Source organism: Thunnus albacares, chromosome 11 (assembly GCF_914725855.1).
Source record: "Thunnus albacares chromosome 11, fThuAlb1.1, whole genome shotgun sequence".
Classification (NCBI taxonomy): domain Eukaryota; kingdom Metazoa; phylum Chordata; class Actinopteri; order Scombriformes; family Scombridae; genus Thunnus; species Thunnus albacares.
In genome coordinates, this window is record NC_058116.1 from 14,687,765 (window position 1) to 14,715,694 (window position 27,930).

The 27,930-nt window shown below is 38.4% G+C and overlaps 3 protein-coding genes across 10 annotated transcripts in view; all 3 read left to right on the forward strand.

Annotated features, from left to right (window-relative positions):
- Window positions 1-2,897, forward strand: part of LOC122991735 (dedicator of cytokinesis protein 9-like) — an 83,146-nt gene extending 80,249 nt beyond the window's left edge. For all 8 annotated transcript variants that reach the window (XM_044364998.1, XM_044365006.1, XM_044365000.1 and 5 more), the window contains 3 exons: window positions 38-138; window positions 218-356; window positions 1,750-2,897. In XM_044364998.1, coding sequence (XP_044220933.1) covers window positions 38-138; window positions 218-356; window positions 1,750-1,875 — 366 coding nt within the window. In that variant the 3' untranslated portion in view covers window positions 1,876-2,897. The remainder of the gene's footprint in view (window positions 1-37; window positions 139-217; window positions 357-1,749) is intronic.
- A 181-nt stretch (window positions 2,898-3,078) lies between these two features.
- slc15a1a (solute carrier family 15 member 1a) lies at window positions 3,079-11,232 on the forward strand. The gene is made up of 23 exons (XM_044365007.1): window positions 3,079-3,221; window positions 3,493-3,533; window positions 3,894-3,981; window positions 4,107-4,248; window positions 5,441-5,560; window positions 5,686-5,785; window positions 6,347-6,437; window positions 6,534-6,617; window positions 6,729-6,811; window positions 6,927-7,013; window positions 7,103-7,192; window positions 7,274-7,318; window positions 7,408-7,440; window positions 7,538-7,626; window positions 8,308-8,389; window positions 8,481-8,600; window positions 8,754-8,906; window positions 8,999-9,045; window positions 9,370-9,477; window positions 9,584-9,686; window positions 10,092-10,229; window positions 10,384-10,491; window positions 10,661-11,232. The coding sequence occupies exons 1-23, from the start codon at window positions 3,215-3,217 to the stop codon at window positions 10,898-10,900; spliced, it is 2,199 nt and encodes a 732-aa protein (XP_044220942.1). The 5' UTR covers window positions 3,079-3,214; the 3' UTR covers window positions 10,901-11,232.
- Window positions 11,233-14,288: 3,056 nt separating this feature from the next.
- On the forward strand, window positions 14,289-27,640 carry stk24a (serine/threonine kinase 24a (STE20 homolog, yeast)). Its single transcript, XM_044365753.1, has 11 exons — window positions 14,289-14,813; window positions 18,844-19,074; window positions 22,086-22,142; window positions 22,245-22,353; window positions 23,037-23,194; window positions 25,001-25,186; window positions 25,284-25,429; window positions 25,567-25,699; window positions 25,809-25,877; window positions 26,035-26,171; window positions 26,738-27,640. Exons 1-11 carry the CDS (start codon window positions 14,772-14,774, stop codon window positions 26,769-26,771), a joined length of 1,302 nt encoding a protein of 433 aa, XP_044221688.1. The 5' UTR covers window positions 14,289-14,771; the 3' UTR covers window positions 26,772-27,640.
- The last annotated feature ends 290 nt before the right edge of the window (window positions 27,641-27,930 follow it).

Below are 27,930 nucleotides of genomic sequence, written 5' to 3' on the forward strand. Positions count from 1 at the left end.
ATAACATGACATGACTTTCTGTGACATCCACCCTCAGGTAAATGCAGGTCCACTTGCCTATGCCCGAGCGTTCCTGGATGACGCAAGCGCCAAGAAGTATCCTGATAACAAGGTCAAACAGTTGAAAGAGGTCTTCAGGTGAGATTTCAACAGTTCAAATCAAAGCGTAATCAGGTTTTACGACTTTGTTTAATTATTAATTTATTTAATTGAACAGGCATTTTGTGGAGGCATGTGGGCACGGCTTAGGCATAAATGAGCGGCTAATCAAAGAGGACCAACAGGAATATCATGATGAGATGAAAGCCAACTATAGAGACCTAGCCAGAGAGCTGTCCATCATCATGCATGAGCAAGTGAGTACATCATTGCCCAGTCTGCATTAATGAAATGACTGATAATGTGATTGATAACACACTTGTTGATAATGCCATTCTCTGTTTTTCCCTTGTGCTGACATGAGCAGATTGGATGGTAATGCAAGAAGCAACATATAGACTGAGTTGTTCATTGTTGGTCCAGCCAGACAGAGGCATCTCTTCTCAGACATTAACCTACATCTTGATGGCTGTAGGATCTTTCATTTTCAAACTCATAGAAAATCCTGGTGTTACAGTCTGTTAAAGTCTTGATGGTCATATTAATAAAACCACAGAAACCACATTTTTAGACTTTGGTTATTGCACTGGGTTATTCTAGTCTGCTTAATGTTACATCAATAACCTCCAGCAAGTTCACCTGCAGCTTTTATTTTAACAAAAAATAAATTTGATCATATGACTTTACTTTTATTTAAGCTACAATAAAGGTCCACCTTAAAAGCACTGGATAGATTGGCAAAGCTATCTGATCTGACCACAGACAGGCTTATCTTTATATGCCTACAATAAATCTTTAAAAAATCAGCTTGACGTAGAGCATTCTCACACCTGGATCCTCTTGATACTTCAAAAGTCAAAACTCACTTATTCTCCCTTCACTATGAAAACTCCTGCTGGCTGGATCAGTCTCTTTTTGACATACAGTATCCCTTTTGGATTGCTGATATGAATTTGTTTGCATGTGTATGCAGAAAGCATGTACATACTGTATATGTGTGTTCATATACGTTTTATGTGCATGAACAATATGTAAATGTATATCTATATCTGTATATGCATGTACACACATCTGAATGTGTGTGCTTATGCATTTACATTTGTTTTGTATACACATACACACACAATTATGTCTTACACTCTAATGATTTTCCGTTGATGTTATGTGTACTTCCTGTTTTTTAGTTGTTGTTTTCTGTTTTATGGATCTGTTAACCTTCATGAAAGGGGTGCTGATACTCCACCTTAAAGGAATAGTTCTACATTTTAGAAAATACGCTTATTTGCGTTCTTGCCGAGAGTTAAATGAGAAGATTGACAGTGGTATCAGTCTTCTTATCTAATTCTTGGACTATGTCTTGTAACTTCCTGTAGTCTTGCCAGGTAACTGCTCCCAGCCAAAAAGTTGCCCTGCAGATAAAGCCCTTGTAAAATGGCCAGTTGTTTTTTTTACACTTAAGGTTTTCTAAGGATAGATAGCTAGCTGTCTCCTAGCTTCATGAGTGGTGTTGATCTCATCTAGCTCTCTGCAAGAAAGCAAATAGGTGTTCTTACCAAAAATGTCAAACTATTCCTATAAATAAGGGCTTGACTGAAATAGCATTGGTATGTTTTTATATCTCATTCTTCCTCCACACACTCTTCCTTCTAGATCAGTCCTGTGGAAGATGGCATGAAGAGCGTTCTTCCGGACTCGCTTCACATCTTTAACGCCATCAGTGGCACGCCAACCAGTGCCACCATCCAGGGCATCCCCAGCTCTTCCTCTGTGGTATGATGCTAGCCTGGGGTTAGCCTTGAACTCAGCGTCTGCTATATTCGCCAACCAGGCGCGCCAGTGGGGGAAACTGAAAAAACCTTCTCTTTGCTGTCTGGCTTCCCTCAACAGACCATAACTAAGGCACCAGACTTATTTAACATATACAAACAGTATGGTAACTGTGTTGGGTGTGGCCAATTTAATTTTCCTGTGACAGCACACCGGTGAAGCCTGAGACATGACCAACAAGAGAGGGAGTCGTGCTAGGAGAGATGACAGGACACAGACTTTGTCCCTGCTTCACACATCATGTGTGATGAGACATAACCTGTCTTCTCTCTCACCTGTTTCTACCTGAAAAGACTGGCCAGTGTTTTCCATGGACACATTCCTGTTGGGATCTATTATATGCATGTCATTACACTACACCCACCAACCTCCCAACAGCCCATTTTTGTTTATTTTGTTAATGTTTCACATTGTGTTTTTGTATGTACAGTATTCCACTTTTATAAGCCACTGTATTGACATCTAGATGAGCGGCATACGCTGCATACAACGCTCATCTCCCTGTACATGAAATTATATTTCTATAAAACTGCAAATTTGCAAAAGGGCCTCTTTTGATTTATGTTAGCATTTAAGCTTAAATCACTTCAATGTCTTAGAACAGGAGAGTTTTAGGATATTTAAAGCCATTGCATACAAAAAAGTATATTCCAAGTTGTTTATTAATGTATATAAAAAAGGAGTGTGTGCAATATTTGCAAAGTATCTTGCTGTATGGAGCTCATACACTGTAAAGATGATGTTCACCTTTTTTGCCAAAGCGATGAGGTGTGGAACCAGACACTTCGCCTACTGTGGAAGTAATTTGAAGCTTTTACCATTTTAGTGTTCATTGAAATGTTCAAGAAATTGTTTTATATTTGGGCAGCAATGGTTCTTTTTTTATTTTTATTTAACACAAAGTCACTGTTCTGCTGTAAACAGATATGTTCCCTAATGCTTTTCTTTTAAATAAAATACACTCATTTCTCTGCAGTTGTATTTATTTACTCATTTATTAAAGTTTATTCTTGTGTTGATGCTTACATTTGGTTATTGAGTTCTTGGTGCTTAATCATTTTTTATGAGGTGTCAGGGACTGTACATAGCTGACTCCCTATCTCCTACATCTCCTGTTCCCACCCATCATAAAAGCAACACAGTCAGCAGTGTGGATGACACCTCAAGGGCTAATAAGAAACCGTATTACAGAAACACTCCCATTCTTGAACTGTGAAGGATCAATTATCACCTGCTCCGCACAGGAATCTCAAAGGAATATCCAAATAGAAAGTTTCACTGAGACATCATGGCAGGTGAGTTTGCAAACATTTAATTAGGTGTGTTATTCAAAACCACAAAGAGTAATTATTCTAAACTGCACAGTGCACACACCTGAGGGAGAAGTCAGAACTATCAACACTTAGTTACATACTCTTTACCTCTGCCATATTGTTTCTTTATTTAATACTGAAATGTTGATTATAAAAAGAGTGAGAAAGACAAAATATAACAAAAGAAGCTACTGCATTGCTCTATTGTATGGAAAACAACCAGTTATTTAAACTAGTTTCATCTTGTGCACAGATAACGAAGATCCCAAGAAAGGGAAGAAGAGCAGAGGGACGGTAAAGTATTTTATTCATTAATTTATTGGATGTTCATGCAGTTTTTTCATGTTCATGTTAAATAATAATCAATAGGAACAAAGAAACCAGGCTTTCAATATGCCATTCACTGTACTGATGTACTGAATACTTTTGTACAGTTTGCAGTGGTTGTATTTCACTAAAGTGTTTCCATTTTAAGATTTTATACACAAGACATATGATCAGTTTATAAAATATGATATGATGATGATACATTTTTACAGATTAAATACAATTTTGAATGCATGAATGCAATACTTGTAACAGTGTATTTTTATAGTGTGTGGTATTTACACTTTTACTTAAGTAGATTATCTAAATACTGCTTTTATCCATCAGGACAAACAGGTGTGTGGCTACCCGATCAGCATTTTTTTCATTGTTGTGAATGAGTTCTGCGAGAGGTTCTCCTACTATGGCATGCGCGGTGAGAATATTTCATAAACAAAATCCTGACCAAACGTTGCTTCACAGCTGATACTGTGTCTGATTAGATTGATGATTACATGCTGTAAAATAAGAAGAAGCATCCATTTTCCTACCTGTCTACAGCTGTCCTGGTGCTGTACTTCAAGTACTTCTTGCGCTGGGATGATGACATGGCCACCTCCATCTACCACACTTTTGTGGCTCTGTGCTACCTGACCCCTATTCTCGGGGCCATCGTGGCTGACTCCTGGCTGGGAAAGTTTAAGTGAGTGACTGCCTCAAATTCCACCAATTCAATGCATGAAGGCTTAGATTATTTTCTCATACAACATACACAAGTAGTTTTAGATTATAACTATCTCCAGTGGTGGAAAGTAACAAAGTACATTTACAATCTTGGGGTACTTGTACTTTACTTGAAATGGTAAATGGACTGTACTTGTATAGAGCCTTTCTAGTCTTCTGACCACTCAAAGCGCTTTTTACACCACGAATCACATTCACCCATTCACACACATTCATACGCTGAATGGTACAGGGGCTACCATGCAAGGTCCCAACCTGCCCATCAGAGGAAATCTAATCATTCATACACATTCACACACTGATGGCATCAGGAGCAATTTGGGGTTAAGTGTCTTGGACTGGAGGAGCCGGGAATCGAACCACCGATCTTCCGATTAGTGGACGACCCGCTAGTTAAAGTTGCTTGTTACTTTTCAGATTTATTAAAAAAAACCATATATGATAAGCTAAACATTAAACCATTTCCTCCCAGACTTTTTGGTTTGTGACCCCTTACAAAAAGCTGTGCCTAGTTTGAGCCCTTTGACACATTTCAGACATTTCAGTTCCACCAAAGACTGATTTCCCTTGAAACTTCAAGGCCCAAAATGGTAAAATTACCCAATATTTCATTTTCTGATCAAAGATCAGAGAAAAGTAAAAAAAATAAATAAATAAAGATTTGTGTAATAGAACTTGGTGACCAACTGGAAGGAGCCCAATCCTTAGGTAGGAAGCCACTGTACTAAACTACCTAACTATATATAAATTATTTACAAGTGGCTCCACCATGATCAGCTACTACAATAAGATTTTACTTACACTGAGTATCAGTATTAAAGGGGAACTCCACTGATTTTACACATCAAAGTGTGTTTACAGGTCTTGGGGAGTTCTACTGCATAAATGAAAAAAAAGTCCTATAAAGCCTTCTGTTGCTCTAGAGGGAGCGGTGCTTAGTCTGACAAATTGCCTCTTGTGATATCACTTGGGCTAAAAACAAACATTTTAAAAGTTAAAGAAATCCAGTTTTGAGCAGGAAAAAGAAGCACGGATAAAAAAGATGATATCTCTGGTTCAGCTGCATCAATTTTGATCCATCATGAGTCAGACATGTTATAAAGAATTGCAATACTAAATCAGTGCTATCTCTTTCACTCTCCTTCTCACAGGACTATCGTCTACTTGTCCATTGTCTATGCGATCGGCCAGGTTGCAATGGCTGTCAGTGCAATCCATGACATCACTGACTCGGACAGAGACGGCACACCAGACAACATAACCCTTCATGTGTGAGTTTCTATTCTACCACAGGAATAATTGAGTCAAAATCCACAGTGTGGCATTTTGGCATACAGTTTTTACCATATATTCTACAGTAAAACCTGCTCATGCATGTGTTCTTCCTCACATTCAGTGTGTTGTCCATGGTGGGGCTCTTCCTCATCGCTCTGGGCACCGGTGGCATCAAACCTTGTGTGGCTGCCTTTGGTGGAGACCAATTTAATGATGACCAGGTTAGAATATTATCTTACTTCTGCCTCTCTAATGTTAAACCTTTGGTGTTGACCATAACATCAAGTATGTAATTGCAACACCTGTAGTTTTACTGCATGTCATCCCACCTCTCTCCTTTCCCATTTCCTGTTTCCTCTCCACTATCCACTATCAAGACATAGACAAAAATATACAGCCAACTCTGTTAGACCGTACTTTGGCAAAGTGGTGCTTTGAGATACATGCTAACATCAGCATAATAACATGCCGTTAAGCAGGTATAATGTTTACCGTGTTCACCACCTTAGTTTGGCGTGTTAGCTAAGATTAGCTAATTAGCACCAAAGTACAGTTGAGGAAAATGGTAATGTCATTAAGCCTAGAAGAAGTCAGGAGACTACCAAAGTCATTAGGATCCATCCTCTGGGTACCTTGAATATCTGTACAAAATTTCATGGCATTCTATCCACTAGTTGCTGAGATATTTCAGTCTGGACCAAAGCAGTAGACTTGCAGATTGACATTGCCATCTGCCATGCTGTTAGCATGATAGACATTCACTGACGTATTTCTCTGTGCAGGAAAGCCAGAGGAGAACTTTCTTCTCTGTATTCTACCTGTGCATCAATGGTGGCAGTCTCTTGTCAACTATTATCACTCCTATCCTGAGAGGTAGGTATGAGTGGGACAAAGTTTGTGCCATAAGCATGAGTGCATGTGATAATCGGAAAATAGAAGTTATTGAACAGTTTTTATCTCCATTTGCAGCTCAGCAGTGTGGCATCTACAGTCAGCAGAACTGTTATCCTCTGGCCTTCGGTGTCCCTGCAGCACTAATGTTGGTTGCACTTGGTATGTCTAAACAATTTGGAGACTGTGATATTATACATGAAGCAAAAAATGTAAAGGTTTGGTATATACAGCGTAATCATTGTGATGTTTTGTCTGCAATGCCCCTAACAGTGGTGTTCATCGTTGGGAGTGGTATGTACTATAAAGCTGAGCCACAAGGGAATATCATGATGGATGTGTGCAAATGCATCGGGGTAAGTCCAGTTTACACCATTTGCATCAACACTGTCTGCATTCGTTGTGTACCAACAGTGGCTCTGTTTGTTTTAAAAGCAAATTCATTTTTCATTTTGCTCTTCCCTCAATCAGTTTGCCATTAAAAACCGCTTCAGACACAGAAGTGATCAATACCCAAAGAGGGAGCACTGGATGGACTGGGCAGAAGAAAAATACGACGTAAGTTTATTTAAATCTTTTAAGTTTTCATACAAGCTTTGTCTTTAATTCAATAACATCAGCTCATATTCTGTCTTTCTGCACTGTAGAAACTCCTCATTGCTCAGATCAAAATGGTGCTGAAGGTCCTCTTTTTATACATCCCACTTCCGATGTTCTGGACCCTATTTGATCAAAAGGTATCTTAAAGCTTTAACACTTATCACTCATCTGAAAGTTTCCCAGTGTAAACCCTGCTAAATTCTCTACCTCTCTTTAAGGGTTCTAGATGGACTCTGCAGGCCACCAACTTGGATGGGAACTTTGTAAGTTTGATGATTAAAAGCAACAATAAATACATTTACTGACTAAAGCAATGTGTTCATGTTCTACTTATCTCTTTGTGTCTTTGCAGGGACTACTTGTTATACAGCCTGATCAGATGCAAGTAAGTTGAAATAATTTTATCATGTTTGCTTGGACTGATGTTCTTCACTGAACTCTATTTGAGAAAATTCTCACTGTGCAATTTATGTTTTTGAAAGACTGTCAACCCCATCCTGATCCTGACTCTGGTGCCTATCATGGACAGCCTCATCTACCCTCTGATCAAAAAATGTGGCCTGAACTTTACGTAAGTACCACTGGAGCTCAGTGAGCCAGCTACAGAGCATATACCATATCTGTAAGTCATTTATACAGTTATTGAATAACTTTGTAGGGTCACTGAAAAACATTTACTTTGAGGGATGCAGAGATTTCTCACTTTCAAAGTTTCATTCTCTAAATGTTCACCATTTTGGAACAAAAACTCCTCATCCATTTCAAAATACTCTCAATCTCCTCTTCCCCTTTTTTGCATATTTAAAGGAATAGTTTGACATTTTGGGAAATATGCTTGCCGAATTAATGCCAAATGTTAGATGAGAGTATTGATACCACTTTAATATTTGTTACCAAGCCAGCTTATATTTAGCCTACAAACATATGACCCTGTCTGTCTGCGTATTTCCCCAAAATGTCAAAACACTATTTTAAAAGCTCGACAATAGACAATTGTGCTATGAGTAGTAAACAAGCAGCAAGATTTTGTAGAGGAAGAGCTCAAACATGCAGATCTCAATTCAAGACTTGTGTAACTTCACACAAGCCTGTAATAACCATGTTAATGTTGAAAATGCTAATATTACAGTGATTTTTAAAAAAAAACAAACAAAAAACAACATATTCTTGTATTCAAATTAAGACATATTTGTGCTGTTAAGTTCCCAAATGTTAGACAAACCAGTAACAGTACTTAATGTTGATTCAACAGACCTCTGAAAAGAATGACAGTGGGGATGCTTCTGGCAGCTACGGCTTTTGTCTGCGCCGCAGTGGTTCAGATTCAAATTGATGTAAGTGTAAAAAAATAAATAAGTATAAGAAATGACTCTTGGAGTTCATAACAACAACAACTGTTCATTTCTACTTTGTATTCATTTCCAGAACACACTGCCTGTCTTCCCATCAGCCTCACAGAGTCAGTTGAAATTACTTAACATGGGCAGTAAACCAGTGACAGTTAAACTGCCCAACAATGATCAAATGGAACTTCTTGATGCTCAGGTATGTCCTCATATCAATAACACAAAACTTTGTACAAAACTGGGGCTTAGAGGTTTAAAACTCAGTGAAAATCAATTGCATGTGATCCAAAACACTACTGTTTGTGTCTGTATATTCCCAGTGTTTTTACTTTTTAATTTCTTTGTTTTGTAGTTCAGTGATAATTTCTTCACGTTTGAAGCAGAACAAATCAGCGTCTCAATCAGTCAGTCAGGCGGTCCTGAAATGACGAGCTCTATTTCCTTGACCAAAGGAAAGCGGCAAACGCTTCTCATTCCTTCAAACATCAGTGAGGAATGGGTGATGGTGAGTTAGAAGCACAAAGTAATAAAAATAAAGACACACACGAGATCTTTTAATGGTTAAATTACTAAACATCCACCGTCTCATTTCCTCAGACCGAGGATTTGACTGCTAAGCCAGAGGAAGGCTACAATGCAGTCCGGTAAGTAAAATAATTATACATACAACTATGTGTATATATATATATATATATATATATATATATATATATATATATATATATATATATATATATATATATATATGTGTGTGTGTGTTGATAATAATTATAATTTATAACTATTTTGGTAATCAATTAATTGTTTTAGTTATTTATCTGGTAAAAATAGTTATTTGCAACCTTAATCTTTATCTGCATTTTCAGAGGAAATGAGTAAAAATTAAGGGATTACATATGTTAGTTTTAACATTGACTGTTTTAAAATTTTCTGGCTGTAATGTTTTACTCAATGTGTAATCATTTCAGATTTGTAAATGGTATGACTACAGCAGTGAACGTATCAATTCCTGGAGAAGATGTAGAATTAATTGAGCCATTTCATTATTCCAACTACTCCCTGATAAAATATGGAAAGTAAGTATTTTTTCATCTTAACTAATATGTTGTTTTTATACATTAATCATCATTTTTGCAAACAAAAATACAGTTTATTAAACAGATTTTCTTGTCTAATGATCAGGGCTACCTTCACCATAAGGAGTGGTTCACGGTCCTGCGAGTACAGCAGGGAGTTTGGATTTGGAAGTTCATATAATTTCTTTATCCCCAACATTGGACCAAGTGTAAGTGTCAACTAAAATTTCCAGTATCATGGATTTTACCTGGTCAGCTATGCAAAATTTTATCTCATCTAATAAGTGACATTCAACTGTGAATTGTGTCAGATCATTCTGTAATTGGTTCTCCAAAGCCTGATACAGCTTATTCTTCTGGGCACTGTAGTTTATTTTGAGTCAATCCCACATGCACAGTCTGCTGCTGTCACTAAAGTATATTAATACACAGCTGAAAATAGTCCCCAATAAATGCACTATTTACGTGAAATACATACATGAAACAAACTAGAGTGTTCACAGCGTACAGCATTCACATGTTCTGGCAAAATCTGTCCTGTCTTTTGTGTCACACTAGTTGAGAATCAGTGCCCTAAACTGAACTATCATAATTATTTCTGTTTTTTATTTTAGTGTCAGGACGATATTACATTTGCAGAAGACATCAAGCCCAACTCGGTTCACATGGCCCTCCAGATCCCACAGTACTTCTTCATAACTGCTGGCGAAGTGATGTTTTCCGTTACTGGTCTGGAGTTCTCTTATTCGCAGGTAAAGGCAAACTTTGTTTCAGTGCTGTACCATCATACAAGAAGGTGTAGGACACAGTAAAATTGAATATTCCAATTTTCTTTGTCCCTGAACTAGATAATAGTTCTGTATAATACTCTTTGTTCATTTCATGTCATTCTTTTGTGTCTTCAAGGCACCTAGTAACATGAAATCAGTGCTGCAAGCAGGCTGGTTGCTCACCGTTGCTGTTGGCAACTTCATCGTTCTGATTGTGGCTGAGCTCGCAAAACTTCCCAAACAGGTAAAAAACAAAATGTACTCACACAAATTAAGCTAAAACTAATCCTTACAGACTAAATACTTGTAATAAACATGTTAGACATGTGTTTCTGTGCCACGTAGTGACGGTGACACATGATGACGCATTAATACCGTGTTTGTCCCTCTGTGTCTCTCTTCCTCTTTCAAAGTGGGCAGAGTACGTTCTCTTCGCCTCCCTCTTGGTGGCTGTGTGTATCATCTTCTCCATCATGGCGTATTTCTACACCTACATCGACCCCACTGAAATTGAGGCCCAGTTCAAGAAGAAGATTGATGAAGATGATGAGGATGATAGAAGCCAAATAGAGAAGTCAGAGATTGAGATGGTCAAGAAAGACTCGATTAAATGTCATGATGAAGATGATGCAGCCAAACAAACCAAAATGTGAAGTCTCAAATGCAGATTAGATGTCAATAATTGGTTTATATCTTCTATCTTATTCTAAACCTTAATATTGAGACATGAAGTAGAATGTACAGTAAATCTACCAGTATTGCCTATTTGTGTGCACGCATGTCTGTGTGTGTGTTTGTGTGTGTGTGTGTTTGTGTGTGTGTGTGTATGTGAGTGTGTGTGAGTGTTTTAAATATTTTATATTTTATTGGCAAAGACCGATATGTAGTCCTCCAACATTACATTCAGTATAACAAATGGATACATGGATATACTGTTGGCTGTAGAATAATAAAACAACCAATAAATGCTATTATTTTCCATTTACATATTATTAAGTGTAATTGCTCTTTTATATTCATGTGTACATTATGTTCAAGTCAGCAATAAAAATAAATCCTTCCTGCGTGTTTCATCACTGACAATTGAAGTCTTGAGAACCAGGGAGCTCCAACTTATATCAAACCTTAAGTTTAAAGCTTCCAGACATACAGTATGAATACTGAATAGTGTGTTTTTTGACACTAAATGTGCTTGGCAAGTACTGAATGTCCTATTAGATTAGATTAGATTCAACTATATTGTCATCAAACAAATACAGTACAAGTATTTCATGACAAAATGCAGTTGGCATCTAACCAGAAGTGCAAGTAAGGCATAAATTAGTACAAGATTAAGGTAGTAATTGTAAGCCTATGTATAAATAAGTATGAATGTGATATATATGCACAGGTTATAAAATAAACTGTGTGAGTGCTAGTGTACAAATATACTGTATATACAACAACAGTGGATTCCAAAATGAGGTCTGCTGTGCATCCACTTAATTTATCTCATGACACATATCAGTCTCTTGTCCAGAAGCCTCTGCATCAAATCAGACGGCAGTGACCCCTAGTGACTTGATCCCATCTACTCTGCGCACAAGCCCCATTTTGGTTGACATTTGTCCAAACAAGTCAGTGGTAACTACATACCATGTCAAAAGTGACCACGCTACTCAGTGATACTAATACATATGAAACACTGAGGCGAGAGTCCACAAGCGGCTATAAGAAAAAGGCCATAGTGTGTCTACAGCAGCAGGAGAAGAGAAAGACATTAACTGTTCATCATATCACAGCCTTTACCCTGGAGAGGCCACACCATGCATGTATAGACTCCCCAAGATACACAAAGAAGGAGCCCCACTCAGGTCCATCAGCAGCAGCATCAACTTGATCACATACAACATTGCCAAGTATCTAGCCACCATCTTAGACCAAGAATTTTGTCAACAAGGTTTGAGAACTGAAACTAGACTCAGGTGAAGCCATGGTGTCCTACAACATTACTCTTCACATATATTCCAACTACTGAGGTGGTGGAGACTGTAAGGAAAAGCCTGCTACAAGGCAATACCCTGGACAACAGAACCAACCTCACCCAGACCAGACATGTGACCTGCTTAACCTCTGCCTGAACACCACCTATTATAAATACAGCAAGGGTTTTTTTACAGGCAGAAGCACAACTGTGCCATTGTGGCTAACCGCTACATGGAGGAAGTAGAGAGCAGAGAGGACAGAAACCTCCACATTAAAGTATACAGGAAACCCACACACTACCATCAGTATTTGAGTCCCACCATCCAGTAGAACACATGCTAGAGGTCATCAGAACAATGCACCACTGGGCTGAGAATGTGCCCACAAGTACCGAGGTGAAAGGGAAGGAGTGAACATGCTGGGCCTTTGTCAAAACAGCTACAAGGTCTGTTAAGAACACTATAACTTCAGGTGGAGAAAATAAGCAAAACATTATCATTCCATATGAGGCTAAAGTATCTGAGTAACTCAAGAGGATCTTCAACAAAACACTACATCCCCCCTGCAATACACTGAGACAGAAGCTCATCCACCCTAAAGACCACACACCCAGACTCATGCAGAATAATGTAGCATATGCAGTCCTATACATTAGAGAAACAGAACAGCCACTTTGATGACAGTATGCACACACAGGCTATTCAATAGAGAGGATAAATGGTTTGAAAGAGGACTGAAGGACCAAAGCCATGTCAAACTGGACAAACCATCACTCAACAGGGGTGGTGATCAATGACACCACTTATCAGCCACTTACAATGCTGTCCAGACATCCCCTCCCAGGCAGGTCAACACCAACCAAGACTGGAATCATTTAATAAATTTCCCAGTTGGTAATTACTCTTGCTACCTGTGCAGTCTTTCTTTTCTTTTTTAATTTTTAATACATGTACATCACACCAGAAAAGTGTGGAACTGGCACCTAAGTTCCCTTTTTTAAATTAAGTGAATGTCTTTCCTCTCCTTCCTTTTTTCTTTCTTTTATTGAACATCATGAACATACAGACATTTAAATAGAAATGTGCAATTCAAAATATTGTTGTGCAAAACATGATTATATGTCAAGTAAATCAAATGTAAGTAATACATAATATAAATAAAATAATAATAAAAGTAATATTTAAAGGACAGGTTCACAATTTTTCAATTATTTTTAAAGATAATAGTCAGATGTCCGAATGAACATTGAAATTGTTTTTTCTTGCTGTAATCATTCCTCCCGTTCATACTAACCATTAGATCCCTTCATAATGCACTTACAATGTAAGTGATGGGGGACAAAATCCACAATCCTCCTTCTGTGCAAAAATGTATTTAAACTTAACCAAGTTTATCTGAAGCTAATATGGAGCTTCAGTCATCCAAATGATTCAAATCAAGTAAATATCTTTCAGCATTACAGTCTTTTTAGTGCCAAAGTGCCTCTTTTTGTTACTATACTTCCACAAGGAAACAGGGAAACACTGTCTGAGGAAACACAAAGACAGAATTTGATGCTAAAAAGACTGTAAATGTGGCAGATATCCACTTGATATGACTAACGCAGACTGGTGAGGCCTATAAAGTTCAGATAAACTTTTAAATACATTTTTTGCACAAAATGACTGTGTGGACACACTGTCATTTTGTGCAAAAAGATTTTGTCCCCCATCACTTACATTGAAAGCACATTTGCACATTTAAAGGAAATCTTTTAATGGTCAGTATGAACAGGAGGAATGATTACAGTGAGGAAAACCTCTTTCACTGTTCATATTGGCACCTGAGTGTTTTTTGAGACAGACTTGAAAAATTGTGAATCTGTCCTTTAAAACTTATCATACGATCCTTAAAATACAATAAAATAATATCCAAAACCAATACGCAAACAATAACAACAATGAAGGATAACATAAAGTTAATCAGGGGACACGGAAAATGATTCTTCATAACACAACAATGTACGTAAACTTCTTCCACTTCTGTGACGCTTTTAGCGTACGGATGACGACATGTGCGCGGTCTCCTCTTCCTCATTCTGATTGGTCCCCCGGAAAACGAAAATGACATTAACCAAGATGGCGCTGGGCGACAGAGAAAAGTGATGAGAGAATAGAACAAGCGATACAACTGCATAACAGTGTTCATTTACTGGCCGGGTGCCACTGTTTCAAACCAGACCTCTTCGCCTTATCATCGGGGGAGATTTCAAGCTCGAGCTGAGAGAACACATCAAGCCACTGAGATACAAATATTTAACTAGGTTAACTGTTTGCTAACTAGCTGCTAAAGTAGCTAGCGCGGCTAACGTTAGCTAACTGCGGAAGAAGGGAGGCAAGCAGCTACAAGTACAAGCCGACAAAACCAGAGAGACACCTCCTATCAACACTTTAAACCAGCCGTGTCGAGTTTGCGGCACGGAACAAGTCGCACAAACCGGGAGATCGGTAACGTTAAAGCAGCTACACCTCTAAAGCTGAAAAAGACGAGGAAAGGCGTCATCTTTGCTGACCTGACGCCATGGCTCACTCCCCTATTCAGAGCGGGCTGCCGGGGATTCAGGTAACATAAAAACACCAATCTGTGCATGATTATATTTTTGCTAAGTTTCAGAGGCATGTTCATGTGTTTCCGAGCCACCCGACATTTTATTAAGCGTTTCCTTTTCTGACTCGGAAGTTTAACTAGCTGCCTGTAAATAACCAACTTAGCCACAGTTTAATATGCACGTAGCTGCTACTTAATGTGCAGAATGGTATGTAATGTAAGAAATCTGCAAACAAGATGTCATTTTGTTAGTCCTTTACTTCGCTAAACTATCGTTTACTAAATGACTGACAGGCTGTCAGATCACATATCTGCTCTTTATCCTTTATTTTCAATTGGATGAACCACATTCATTGTAGACTCTAATACTCCCCAAATATAGTCAAGTTCTGGGAAAATAGCACGATTTCTGATCATACATGGTGAAATATTATCATTTATGAGAGCTGAGTAAATGCTGTACATGTGTAACGATTATCTGTATTTTTATCAGTTTGGTGATAAGGCTACATGTCATCACACCTGTTTGTCATTTGCAATCTAACAGAACAGTCCACTTGTCCCATGCTTATTCTCAGTACTGATTAATCTGGCAATAATTTTCTAGATCAATACATTGTTTGGTGCATAAAAATTGTGTAAATTTCCATTAAAATTTGTTAAAGCCTAAGGTGATGTCATCTTGGGCTACAACTAATGATTATTTTAATTATTGATTAACTTGGTGATTCTGTGGGTCTATGAAATGTCAGATATTTATAAAAAACAACTCGCCATCACAATTTTCCAAAGTCCAAGACGTCTTCAGGTTGTTCATTTACTCTATAAAGCAGTCAATCCTCAGATATTAGAAGCTGGATGGAGAATATTTGGAATTGATTTCATGATAAATGAAATTAACAATTACTGAATTCTCAAGATAGTTGTCATTTAATACTCTGTCAATACACCAACTGACTAATCAACTAATTGTTTCGGCACTAATGCCATCAAATTGCTTGTTTTCTCCAAACGACACTCAGTTTATGGGAAAAGCAGCAAATTCTTACAATTAAGTAGGTGGAACTAGAGCATCTGTGGTGTTTTGGTTTGCGAAATGAGTAAAATGATCAACATAGTTGCCATTTAATTTTCAGTTGATCAACTGATAAGCTCTAGTTTTGACATCACAGCGGTTTGTTAGTGTTGTGCAATTGTATAGGCCAATAATGACATCATAGCCTGCAGGATAATTTTTCATATTTTCAAATGTAACGAACCACCGAGCTGGCAGTCAGTACACGCACTGGTTGAAGACGTGGTACAAATTAGGCCACTCTACAATGCATGTAAGAATGACAACCTCCTGAGGTGATGCATGATTATTCCATTGATTGCACACAATACAGTTCCTTCTGCTGAATTATGAACACTTGATTAGCATATGCACAGGCAAATACAGATCTGGAGGGGGGGGGGGGGGGAGCAGACCCGAGCCCACAGGTTATTATGCGGAGGAGTGTTAGGAGTCGGAGGGCTGGCAGCAAGCCTTCAACCCTGAGGGCGTGGTGCGTGGATGACACTAGACTACACAGTTGTGTGGTGCAGATGGGAGAGCATCAAACACATGCTTTTAGAGGGAGGTTCAGGCAGCTTTAGTTGTCGCAGTAAACCTGCTGACTGTGGATATGGCAAGTACATTCCCATCATGTGTAGTCTGTGCTCACAGTGCCCTTGTTGTTTTTCCCTTTGTTTTTACAGAGGTCAGACTCCACATTATGAATTTCACCTGGATGACTGACCACACCAGTGTTATGATAGTATTTTGGTTGTGTTGTTTCTACTCTGCTTTATTCTGCACCGCTCTTTGTGTTTGTTGTAAAGTCCCCTCACTATCAAACTCAGCAGCCCCCTCTTAGACAATTTTTCAAAGAGCAGCCGCTTCTTCATCTCCCCCTCTATATATTTGACCACCATGCATTAGCACATTTACAGGAAACTAGTCTGGAGAGACTCAATAGCAATATGCTTTGTGATCTAACAGATCATCATTTTAGGGCTGTGTTACCTGGTAAATTAAGCATTGCACTTAATTGTCTCCGTTTTTTTATTAAAGGTATTGCAAACATATAAGTTGTTGCTTAAAAAAAAAAAATCATGCTAACTCCATAATATGCAGTGCAGTGCTTTGATGAAAAATTCAACTTATTTTTGTGCTACTTGTGTAATGGAAATTTTGGAAATGGAAACACCACTTAAGCAGGTTTAGGCTAATGAGTGCTGTGCATAAAGGGAAATTGAACCGGCCAACTTGAGGACCATTATTCTCCTCCCCCGGTGCTCCGTGGGGAAATAAGCCATTTAGTTCAGTCAATAAGTCAGGGTGTAGTACTTGAGTTTCCCTTTAGCCTTTGTAGTGGTGGTCATTAAGTCTCAATTGTGTCTGTGTTACATCATCTCATGATTTAAATGTTACTCAGCCACAAATTTTGATCTGAAAAGATTAAAAAAAGTCAGCATTTCTTGGATCAGATCGGTTTTGAGCAACTGTATGTGGTCTGTGGCTGTTATGAATTTTGGTTTCGAATTCCACTCATTGCTTGAATTGAGTTTCTCAGAAATTGATGAAATTATTGGTTTGGGTTTTTCTTTTGATTATTCTAGAGAAACAAGAGAGGACAGATAACATCTAGCCAAAGCAGCTGAGCTGTATAGAGCAAAGTAGGGATGTCTCAAGCTTCATGATTAGTATCACAGCAGTATTGGCTTCACTAAACCCATCATTTCTCAGTTTCTCTCATTTAATCTATCCCACATTGAATGCTGGTAATACCAGCTGTCATCCAGGTGACAGGCGCTCAGTAAAAAAAAACACATTTATTAACACACTGTTGCGAGAGAGTGAACCATGAAGTGGCTCAAACAAATTAGCAGCTAGCAGTTGCAGTTTTATGATAATATCCACACTGACAGTATGAAAACTACTTCTGTAGTAATGCATTTTGTTCATGCTGGAATGAATAGAGGCTGTCCAAAGTTTCCTGCCACAGTAGTTTCAGACATTCTTCTCTCCACACGTACTGTATTTATAGGAAACTACATAATAATCTTAAGGGAAAGGTTCAGATATTTTCCAGTTCTAATACATAAATACAATACATTGTTCATCTGAAGCTAATATGAGGCTTCAGAGGTCTGAGTTACCCTAAATAAAGTGGGTTATTTCCAAAGTAAGTGTTTTTAGCTTGAAATTTCCTCTTTTTGTTACTATCCCTGCACTGACTCTCAGAAAGGCATTGTGTACTCAAAATACTAACTGTACTAAAATTAAGTCTGTGATAAGATACAGAAGGCGAGCCTCCCACCAACTTGAGTCAGTTGTAACACCTAAACATCACGTGATGTGATTGAGTTTGTGAAAACTAGTCAATAAGAAAAGTAAAAAAATAAATAAAAAAGAGACCAAGGCTAAACATCAACAATTCCATGATTGCTATGACTTGTATGAAAAAATGTTCATTCTTTGTTAGTTGTTGCCAGGCGTAAAGTAATGAAATAAATCGCTACTCTGATCTCTGTGGTGAGGCTCAGGTTGCAAGATTTTTTTTCTCACAGGGTGAAGGTTCACTGATTATATGCCCTCTTATTGCTTATATCTGTCCAAGATATGGTATATTACTCTCAAACACCTGATATGAGTTCTCTGCAGATCTCCCCTTCATCCATATGTTTGTACGTGTTTTTATGTCTTTTTTCTTCAACTATTTAACACCTAACGTTCAAACCTCCTTGTTGCTGCAGTCGACATTTAAAAGTCCTTTCATAAAGAGCAGAATATCATGACGTGATATAAAGTGTATAATTTTAATTAGTATAAGTTAGTATAATTTTTCTCGTGGGCTGCTATGGTGAGCTTGTATATCTGTATCGTACATAGTGTGCGCCTCTGTCATGATGAATTGTTTGAATACCTTTTATGTTAAATGTGCAGTTTCATTTGTGATCTTTCTTGTGGTTCCTCTCGACTTAAAATACAAACTGTTCCCTCCATCTGTCTGTCACACAGAATTTCAGAGCTGATCCGGAGGAGCTTTTCACCAAGCTGGAGAGGATAGGGAAAGGCTCTTTCGGTGAAGTTTTTAAAGGCATCGACAATCGGACTCAGAAAGTTGTGGCCATTAAGATTATCGATCTGGAAGAAGCAGAGGACGACATCGAAGACATTCAACAGGAGATCACAGTTCTCAGCCAGTGTGACAGTCCCTTTATCACCAAGTATTTCGGATCCTATCTCAAGGTAAGCTTTAGGAAGAATATCATTTATTGAACTTGTTATAATCCATGCTCGACATAATGCATACTGTGTGTCAGTAGTGTGCTCCTGCGAGCAAGTGTAGGCAATGTAGGTCAATAAATAATGCATACGGGCAATGGAACAAGTATGGCCTGTATAATATGGCACAGCTTGCTGTAGAACAATCAGAAATAGGCGGCACTGCAGTAGTATGTGGTTTTGCAGTATAGTTTTTAAGTAATCTGACATTGATAAAATATTTGAACATGGTGAAAAAAACAAAACGATGAGTATTCATCAACACCTTTAAACAGCAGTAAAGGCGAAAGTCAGCTCCTTAAAGTCAGAGTCATAGTTTCATTTCACATTCATTGTGCTAAACTAGTGACTCCCAACCAGGGATGCTTATACACCAGAGTGTACTTCTGCAGTTTTAAGGAGGTACTTGGAAAGACTGCAGTGTAGGTCACCTAATTTGAAAAAAATATATCCACATATTTGTATTTTGGAGGGAAATTAACACACCAATAGAATAATTAACTTTTTGCTCGGCTGATATTTACTATATATTTGTCACAAATTAGGATCTGTGATAAGATGACTACACAGGACAAGCCTCCTACCAACTTACCTACCAACAGCAAACAGAAAAGAAAAAAGAGAACAAGCCCTAAACATTGACAATTCCACAATTGATGTGACTTGTTTGAAAAAATATTGTAGCAGTATATATCTACTTTTATATAATTAATAGCGTCAAATAACATCCAGTTTAAAATCTGTTCAAATCAACACATTTGGAACATGATTGGAGGTGTTCCGCCGTTGTGCTAAACTACAGAGACAAAACAACACAGTAGTACAAACGTAAAGATACTAATGAAGACTGCTCTGTATATACAATATGAGCCAGTCTAGGATGGAATAAATGAAAGTCTCAGGTATTTTGGTCATCTGTAATAACTGTGTTGACAACAAGGGATCATATTACTCAGTTGCAAGCCATATTTTGTAACTCTGGTAGGTTTTCACGCTACATGTGATGGTGCTTAAAGTGCCTCTAACAGCATTTACTCTGGTACTTAACAGCAGTAAGAAGAGAGGTGGTGGTCCATTAGCTCTATTATGCTGCTGGCTGAAGGAGAGAATTAAGGCTTATTTTGTATGGAGAATGTAAACATGGTATTTGTGCCATTTCCTGTATGTATGTATGTATGTATACGTGTGTGTGTGTGTGTGTGTTACAAAACCTTAAAGTGGTAGTTGTTTGGCCACAGTTCACTTCTCTGGCAACACATCAGCACCAGGTGGTCTGTCTTTCAGTTCATTTAGTTTAGAGTTTTATGGGTGTTTTTCTTGTCGGTACAGTTTTATTTATTCCCCAAAAAACTGCTGTTGCTGCTGCTGGAAACAAAGGAGCATTAAAGACCTACCAAACATTGTGTGTGGAGACAACATACATTTACATGAAGTAGGTTGGCTATAGGTTGAATATTGGGTAATTGGGAGACGATAGCGGTTTGTCAGCTGTTTCAGGTTTTGCTCATAGAATTTATAGTACGGTGGCTATCTTCTGCTTGTTGTAGAGTGTGGTGGGCGGCTTTGAATTTATAGGATTCTTGCATTGATGTGATGAAGCACCTTGATTTGTCAGGTGTTTGATTCCCTAAAAACAGACATCCCCATCTGGTTATTTTTAATCATGAACTTCAGTGTCAAAAAAAAGGTTAGAATGAATGAGAGTATAGATGGACTTTTGTTATCAAGGCTGGGTTTTATGTTGTATCCTAAGTGGGATACAAGTAAAAAAAAAAAGGGAGCGGTTACTTACACCCTGTAAACGGAGCCTACAGGCGGCTGCTGGGCCCGGGCGGGTAGGTGTGAGTTTCACTGGCGTCAGCTGGCAGCAGCTGCAGCAACAATGACCGTCCAGGTGAAGTCTGACATTTTAAGTAGATTGTGAGCATCTGGAAATGACAACGCACAAGCTCAGATGACACATTCACAATGAGTGTGGAGCTGTAGTGACAGCCTGGTCGTCTGGTTGAACTAGCTTTACAGCTGTTTTACTTATTCATGTAATCATGTTGCACTTGTACAGGAAACAAGCACTAGCCAAGGCTTAAGAGCACAACTGGATCAGACAGCTGAGATGTATCTGGTGTTTCACAAGTATAGTATTCACTACTTGGAAATAATATCATTCATACAATCAAGTTTTCCTAGGAATTCATCTACCAATGCACTGCCTGTTGACCATGTGATCTATATAAATGTTTTTTTCTGTTTAAGAACAGGCTAATATAACTACTATGTTTATTTTTTGGTGACTATCTTATTGTTCATACAGCAGGATTCAGGTACTGACTGTCCATTATCATTAGGTTGAATTTCAATAAAATCAACCTATAAATCCATCTATTAACTGATTAACTGAACCCACATTCTCTAGAGCTGTAATCAATATGCTGATTGATCGACTGAAGTTACAGTCTTCAACAGCCAGAAAAGAATAAATAGACTTGTTGTAAATGTTATGATTTAACAAATAGAATACATAAGTATTAATAGCAGGGGTCAATAAGCAGATAATTATGTCAATTAGCAGACCAACTGTAAACTTTCTGTCATGTTAGTGTCTGTTTCTCTCACAGTAGCGAACAATCAGTTCAGTTGCAGCTGTTTACTGTAGAATTGCATTTGTTTCACTGTATTACTGCCTGCTTATTATACCTAGTTGCTACCATATTAAAATCATTTTATGGCCAGGAAGCAGTTTTTTAAAAAAGTTCAAGTAAAAATGAAAAGATTTGTCATAATCTTACCCTCATGCAGCTTTTGAAGGCTTTCCAAAACAACCAAAGTGAACGAGAACTGATGACTCAGTGGGGAGAAAAAAATTACCATAAAATGACTCTGAGTCCCTTTTTATGAAAGTGAACAAACTAAGTATAGACTGTTTTTTTGTGTAATATCTTTGAACATTATCAAGTCTGAATTGCTTTACTTTTCAGGGTACAAAATTATGGATTATTATGGAATATTTGGGTGGAGGATCAGCCCTCGATTTGGTAAGTTTAATTAAGTCAATAACCAATTTAAAGATGATTGATTTGCAGGCCATTGAAAATGCTGTGTAAAATCCGACGCTCTTAATTTATCTTCTTGTCTAGTTGGAGCCAGGTGCCCTCGATGAAACACAGATCGCAACAATTCTGAGAGAAATCCTAAAGGGGCTCGAGTATCTGCACTCAGAAAAGAAAATCCACAGAGATATCAAAGGTAAGACTGACACACGTCATCGCCTTGACCTTTGTTTTAACACCAGGCTTGTAAATAATCTAATCTTGACAACATGTTCTTGTTAATAATGCTGAAGTGAGGCTTTAATTTGCATCCATGCTCACCAGCTGTTTTCTAAAGTAAATTAAACACCTCCCAGGATCTGGAATCATTAAAGATCACAGTTACACATGTCTTGTCAGTGCGACGTCTGTGATCAAATCCAAACACAAGGCAGATGACGTTAATTAGGCTCATTTCACAGCTGAATGTAAGTTCTGTACAGATCTGTGATCAAACAGCAGCAAGTCCATGTTGCCGTGAGAAGAGCTGTGAAAACAAGAGCTTCATACAGCTTTTGTTTTCTGTATTGTCTCCCAGTTCCTGTATGGAGAGGAGTACTGGTCTCCAGCAGAGTGCTCCTCCACTTCTGTCGTACTCCTTCCACTTTCCCTGTCCCGGGTCTTTGTGATGCAAATGAACACACTTAAAAAGCTTTTTAGAAACCTGATTAATAGATGACATAGTCAAAAAAATGAGGTGTTTCCAACAGAGAGATACCATTTCAGAAATCAGGTTAAGACTTTGCATCATTTAAATGCCGAATGTTCATTTAAACACTAAATGTTTTATAATGCATCCTTTTATAATAGCTGTAAATGTTTGTTTGTTTGTTTGTTTAGCTGCCAACGTGTTGCTGGCAGAACAGGGCGACGTGAAGCTGGCAGACTTCGGAGTGGCGGGCCAGTTGACAGACACCCAGATAAAAAGAAACACATTTGTTGGTACTCCTTTCTGGATGGCACCTGAGGTCATAAAGCAGTCTGCCTATGATTCAAAGGTCAGTCATCACATTTTGTTTGTTTATTATGCAACAGAATCCCAAAGAAATCGGGAGTTTTGGGGAGAAAGTGTTTTAATTGACAACAGTAAATTGCTAACTAACTAACTGATTCATCTGATTATTATTTGCTCGATGAATCAATTCAACGTTTAGTTTGTGAAATGTTAAACAGTGAAAACATAGCATTCACAATTTCTCAGAGGCCACGGTGATGTATTCAGTTTGCTTGTTTTGTCTGACGAAGATCCTAAAATATTAACACACCGAGACAACGTTTGCATTTACTAGTATATCCTTTTAAGACCAGACGACGTGTTCATGCTTCTCCCTTTAGAGCCAGATGCGACATGAGCACATTTTAGATGATGTCATCGTTTTCAAGACACATGACTGATGAAATGCATTGTGATTCACTAAAATACACGTGGGAAAGGCGAAATGCATTATGGAATGCCTTTTTTGTTGTGTGTTTGCTTTTTTCAGCACTCTCAGTCCATCTTAGCCTCAGGTTTTAGGAGATTGTTTTCAAACAATGCTTTAGCATTTAGAATTTTTTTTTTTTTTTTTTACAAGATGCCTTAGGTCATAATGGGTTAAGATACTCACTTTGCTGTCATATATGACAAGGAAAGACAGGAAATCATCACATTTTAGAAGCTGGAACCATCAAATATTTGGCATTTTTGCTGCCAATTAATTTTCTGACTAATTGCTGCAGCTCTGTTTTATACCAAAAAGGATGTAAACTGAACTGCGTGTGTCTATGTGGCTGACAGCTCAGTCACTCTGCGTTCAGCTCAGTTAGAAAAGAATAAAGTAGGTTTACCACATTAGCTGGGCTGAACTGAACATCTGGAGTAGTGGGAGGTTTTCTATCAGATATTTTATTTTATTGTTGTTGGCCTGTGGGTCAGCAGTGACTCCAGCAGCTTATTGTTGGGTGGAGGGAAAAAGAAAGACCAGTAATAGTGTTTTGGCAGTGGCCTCATAACGCATGTCAGCCGAACAAAATCAAATGTGTCACCTGATTCAAAATGATTACCGTGGCAAGTGTCAAACCCACTTTGGTGACCTAGCGTCTCTACGAAGGATGGAATCAATGATGTATGAAAATCAGTTTACAGACTTCCTTTAGTGAAAGACAAATACAGGAAACAGACGTGTGCAGGTGAGCGAGCTGATAGAGAAGGAGAGGACATGTGAAACCGCAACTTGGCTTAATTTGGTTATCATGTATTGTGACTGTAATTCTTTGGTTTTTACTGTGAAGTGTATGAAACAAGAGTTGCAGACCGGAGTCTCTGCAAACACTGATAACCTGTGACAGCTGAGGGTTGACACACATGTCCTGTATGGTAAAACAGAGATATGTTGTCTCTACTGTCAGCATCAATATAACCAGAATCAACATATAAAATGGTGATTAAGAACGTTTTGTGTTCCCAAATGACCTTTTTGTCTTTCTTTTTATTGCTCTGTCGATTGTGGTGTGCTTGCTTTTAGTTGTTTTGTTTTTTTTTTAGTTTTAAGCACTTTTACAGAATTTCTAGAGTAGAAATGAGCGTGTACATATTTTAAGAATAACCACAATATGAGTCAGTGTGGCTTGTTAGCACAACCAGTATGTCACAGTCTTATGTTTGCAGAGCTTCCTCAAATAAACCCATGATACTTCAGTCAGCCACGTTTAACTGTCATTTCTCACAGCGTTCTGTCAGAGTGTGTGTTTGTGGCGCAGCGTGTGAGATTCTGCTGTTTTATAATAACAGGATCTGTTTTGTTCCAATGTCTTTTGTTTTATAGGCAGACATCTGGTCATTAGGAATAACAGCAATAGAACTGGCTAAAGGAGAGCCGCCCCACTCAGAGCTCCATCCCATGAAGGTCTTATTCCTCATCCCAAAGAACAATCCACCCACACTGGAAGGAAACTACAGTAAACCACTTAAAGAATTTGTGGAAGCCTGTTTAAACAAGGAGCCTAGTTTTGTAAGTTGAAAAGACTTGTGTCTTTACCTTTTACACAAATAAAAGAAGCTGTGCTTTTAATATTCACTGTTAAGTTTGTTCTGTGTGTTTTCCTTAGAGGCCAACTGCCAAAGAGCTGTTAAAACATAAGTTGATTGTAAGGCATGCCAAAAAGACGTCCTATCTGACAGAGTTGATTGACAGATACAAGAGGTGGAAAGCAGAGCGGTCTCGGGATGAATCCAGCTCTGATGAATCTGATGAGTAAGTTGTCTGTACCGTCATCTTCCAGTTCAGCGGGGGGGAGGGAGGAGGGGGGCATTTTCAGATTTACACTCTGAAGCTAAATCTAGCAACTGTGAATATGCCTGTGATTTTCCTGAAATGCTGTGTCACTGCAGGGAGCCACATGGTCAGGCATCTGGAGGCGATGACTCCGGCAATGATGACTGGATCTTTAACACCATCAGGGAGAAAGACATGAAAAAGCTTCAGAATGGAGCTCCGCAGCCTGCAGAGCTCGAAAGGAAAGAGGTAGGACTGTACACCATTATGGAGGAGAAAGTGTAAATCACTATCTCATGTGTCAAATGTCTCTCCCATTTCTCTTTTCACCTTTTTAAAATCATACTTTTTTTTCCAGGAGAAAGAGACTCCAAAGAGGCCTTTGTCACAAAGCTTATCAACAATCTTCTCTCCACTGTTTTCTGAGGTAAAGACACTTGTATGTCACACCAAAATAAAACAATCGCATCACTTATATGAATAGTTTGAAGCTAACTGTGTTGTAAATAAGTAGCACTCTACAAATATAATGATTTGGCAGGTCACATTGTACTGATGGCTAAAAAGCTGTGTCATTGTTGCAGTTGAAAGACAAGGGTGAGACGAGTAATGGCAAGCCAGAGGCTGCAGAGGAGCTGCGGGAGGCCATTTTCCTGGCAGAAGAGACACATCCGGGGATCTGTGACTCCCTGGTGGCTGAACTAGTGCAGAGACTTCAGAGGTAATGGAAGTTCATATTTCTACTTCCCACTGTATTGTATTCTTATTTCTATTTTGTCAAAGTCCAGTGAAATTGTACAATTACTTCCTGAATGTGATGTATTTCCAGTCAGTTGGGATCCATTTTAAGTGTGAACTAATGGGGTTTAAGTTATGGAGGCGTTGTAATTTAACAGGAAGTGAATGTACAAAAAAGTGTGATTCATTTAGTTGTTACATGTATTAGTGCAGCATGAGCTCATAACTAAAGATGCCCTGTTTAACAGATAGTAATAGTGTTCCTGGTCGCTCGGGTGCTCGTTTCATGAGATCTTAAAGGGCATCTAGAGATGAAACTGTTGGTCTTTCAGTCCTATACTTTGGTCCAAAGTGAAATACCTTTGCAGGATTGAATGGGTTGCATGGATTACAGATGTTCACCTCTTTTTTTATCCATCCAACTGTTTTGTTTTCTGGTGTATTACAGCATTTCGTGCCGCTAGCATGACTCAAGACTTTGTTTTTAACCCAAGGCCTCTTCAGAGGGTAAACATTAACCTGTTTTTTTTTTCCTCTCGTGTTTGTCAGGTTTTCTGCGCCTCAGGCTGCCACCACTCAGTAAGAGGAGCTACGTCCAGCTCTGCTCTAATTTTCCACCCTGGTGGCAGCAGTCAGATCTTTTCATCTGACCTCCACAAGCCGGGATGAAGTCTCCCTGGAAGGTCCCCATCACTCATTTGCCTGAAGCAAATCCTGGCCTACTTAATGTCTGTTTATACGCTCGCACACCACCAGAGGGTCCTATTCAGGACAGTCAGCCGGCCAGTCACTGAGCTGCCACTCTGACTGCCACCTGCTGTAAGATGTCCCTTCTCAATACCTCCTTCACAACTGTTTTTTTATTTTGAGGGTGGAGTTAGCTGTCTTTCTGCAAGGACTCTGAGTTTGTTTGTTTTTTTTTTTGGTTTTTGGCGAGTTTGTGGCTTAATCACAAAGGTTTACACTCAGCAGCATCCTTTTGGAGAAAGTATCTTGCTTAATTAATTGTGTGCATGTGTGTGTGTGTGTACGTGTGTGTGTGTGTGTGTGTGTGTGTGCAGCTGTGCGCGATATCCTGTGAAATGTGTGGTGAAGAGTGACGAGTGGGTTGAAGCATTCTATTGAAAACTCAGGTATCCTGCTTTAAGTGGATCGGGTCCTTGGGGAGACGGAAAGAGCTCAATAGGGTGGTTGTACAGACTTGTAAATAAGCTAATTTCTACAGATTACTGATTAAAAAAAAAATGGATTAATTGTAATGGAACCACTGTGTACAAATGGCCAAATGCAAAACTGTAAATAATAGTTGTGAGGTAAATATTTTGAGACAAAAATGGCCATAAATGAGATTGCCTTGCCTTTGTACTTGTTCTTTTGTATATCGGTCTTTGATTTCTCCAGTTGTAAAACTTTTTAAGTACTCATCCAGTGAATGAAAATGGCTGCCCTCTATCATGTTTTACTATTGATTTATTATATATTTCTTAAATCTCTTTGATATTTAGTTTCACTCTCTTATGCTGTGGCTGTAATAATGTTGGAGAATGTAAAAAAAACAAAAAAAAACAAACAAAAAAAAAAAAGACAAAATGGCTGGATCGCTCAAGCCCCCACCAGTTTGAAACACTGGACGCTCTGATTCCACAAGGCCTCAAGTTGGTTTGTTGAACCTTGCCTCATTCCTTTTTTCTTTTCTTTTTTTTTTTTTAAAATGCTGTGTGTGTGATTGATTGGTAAGATAA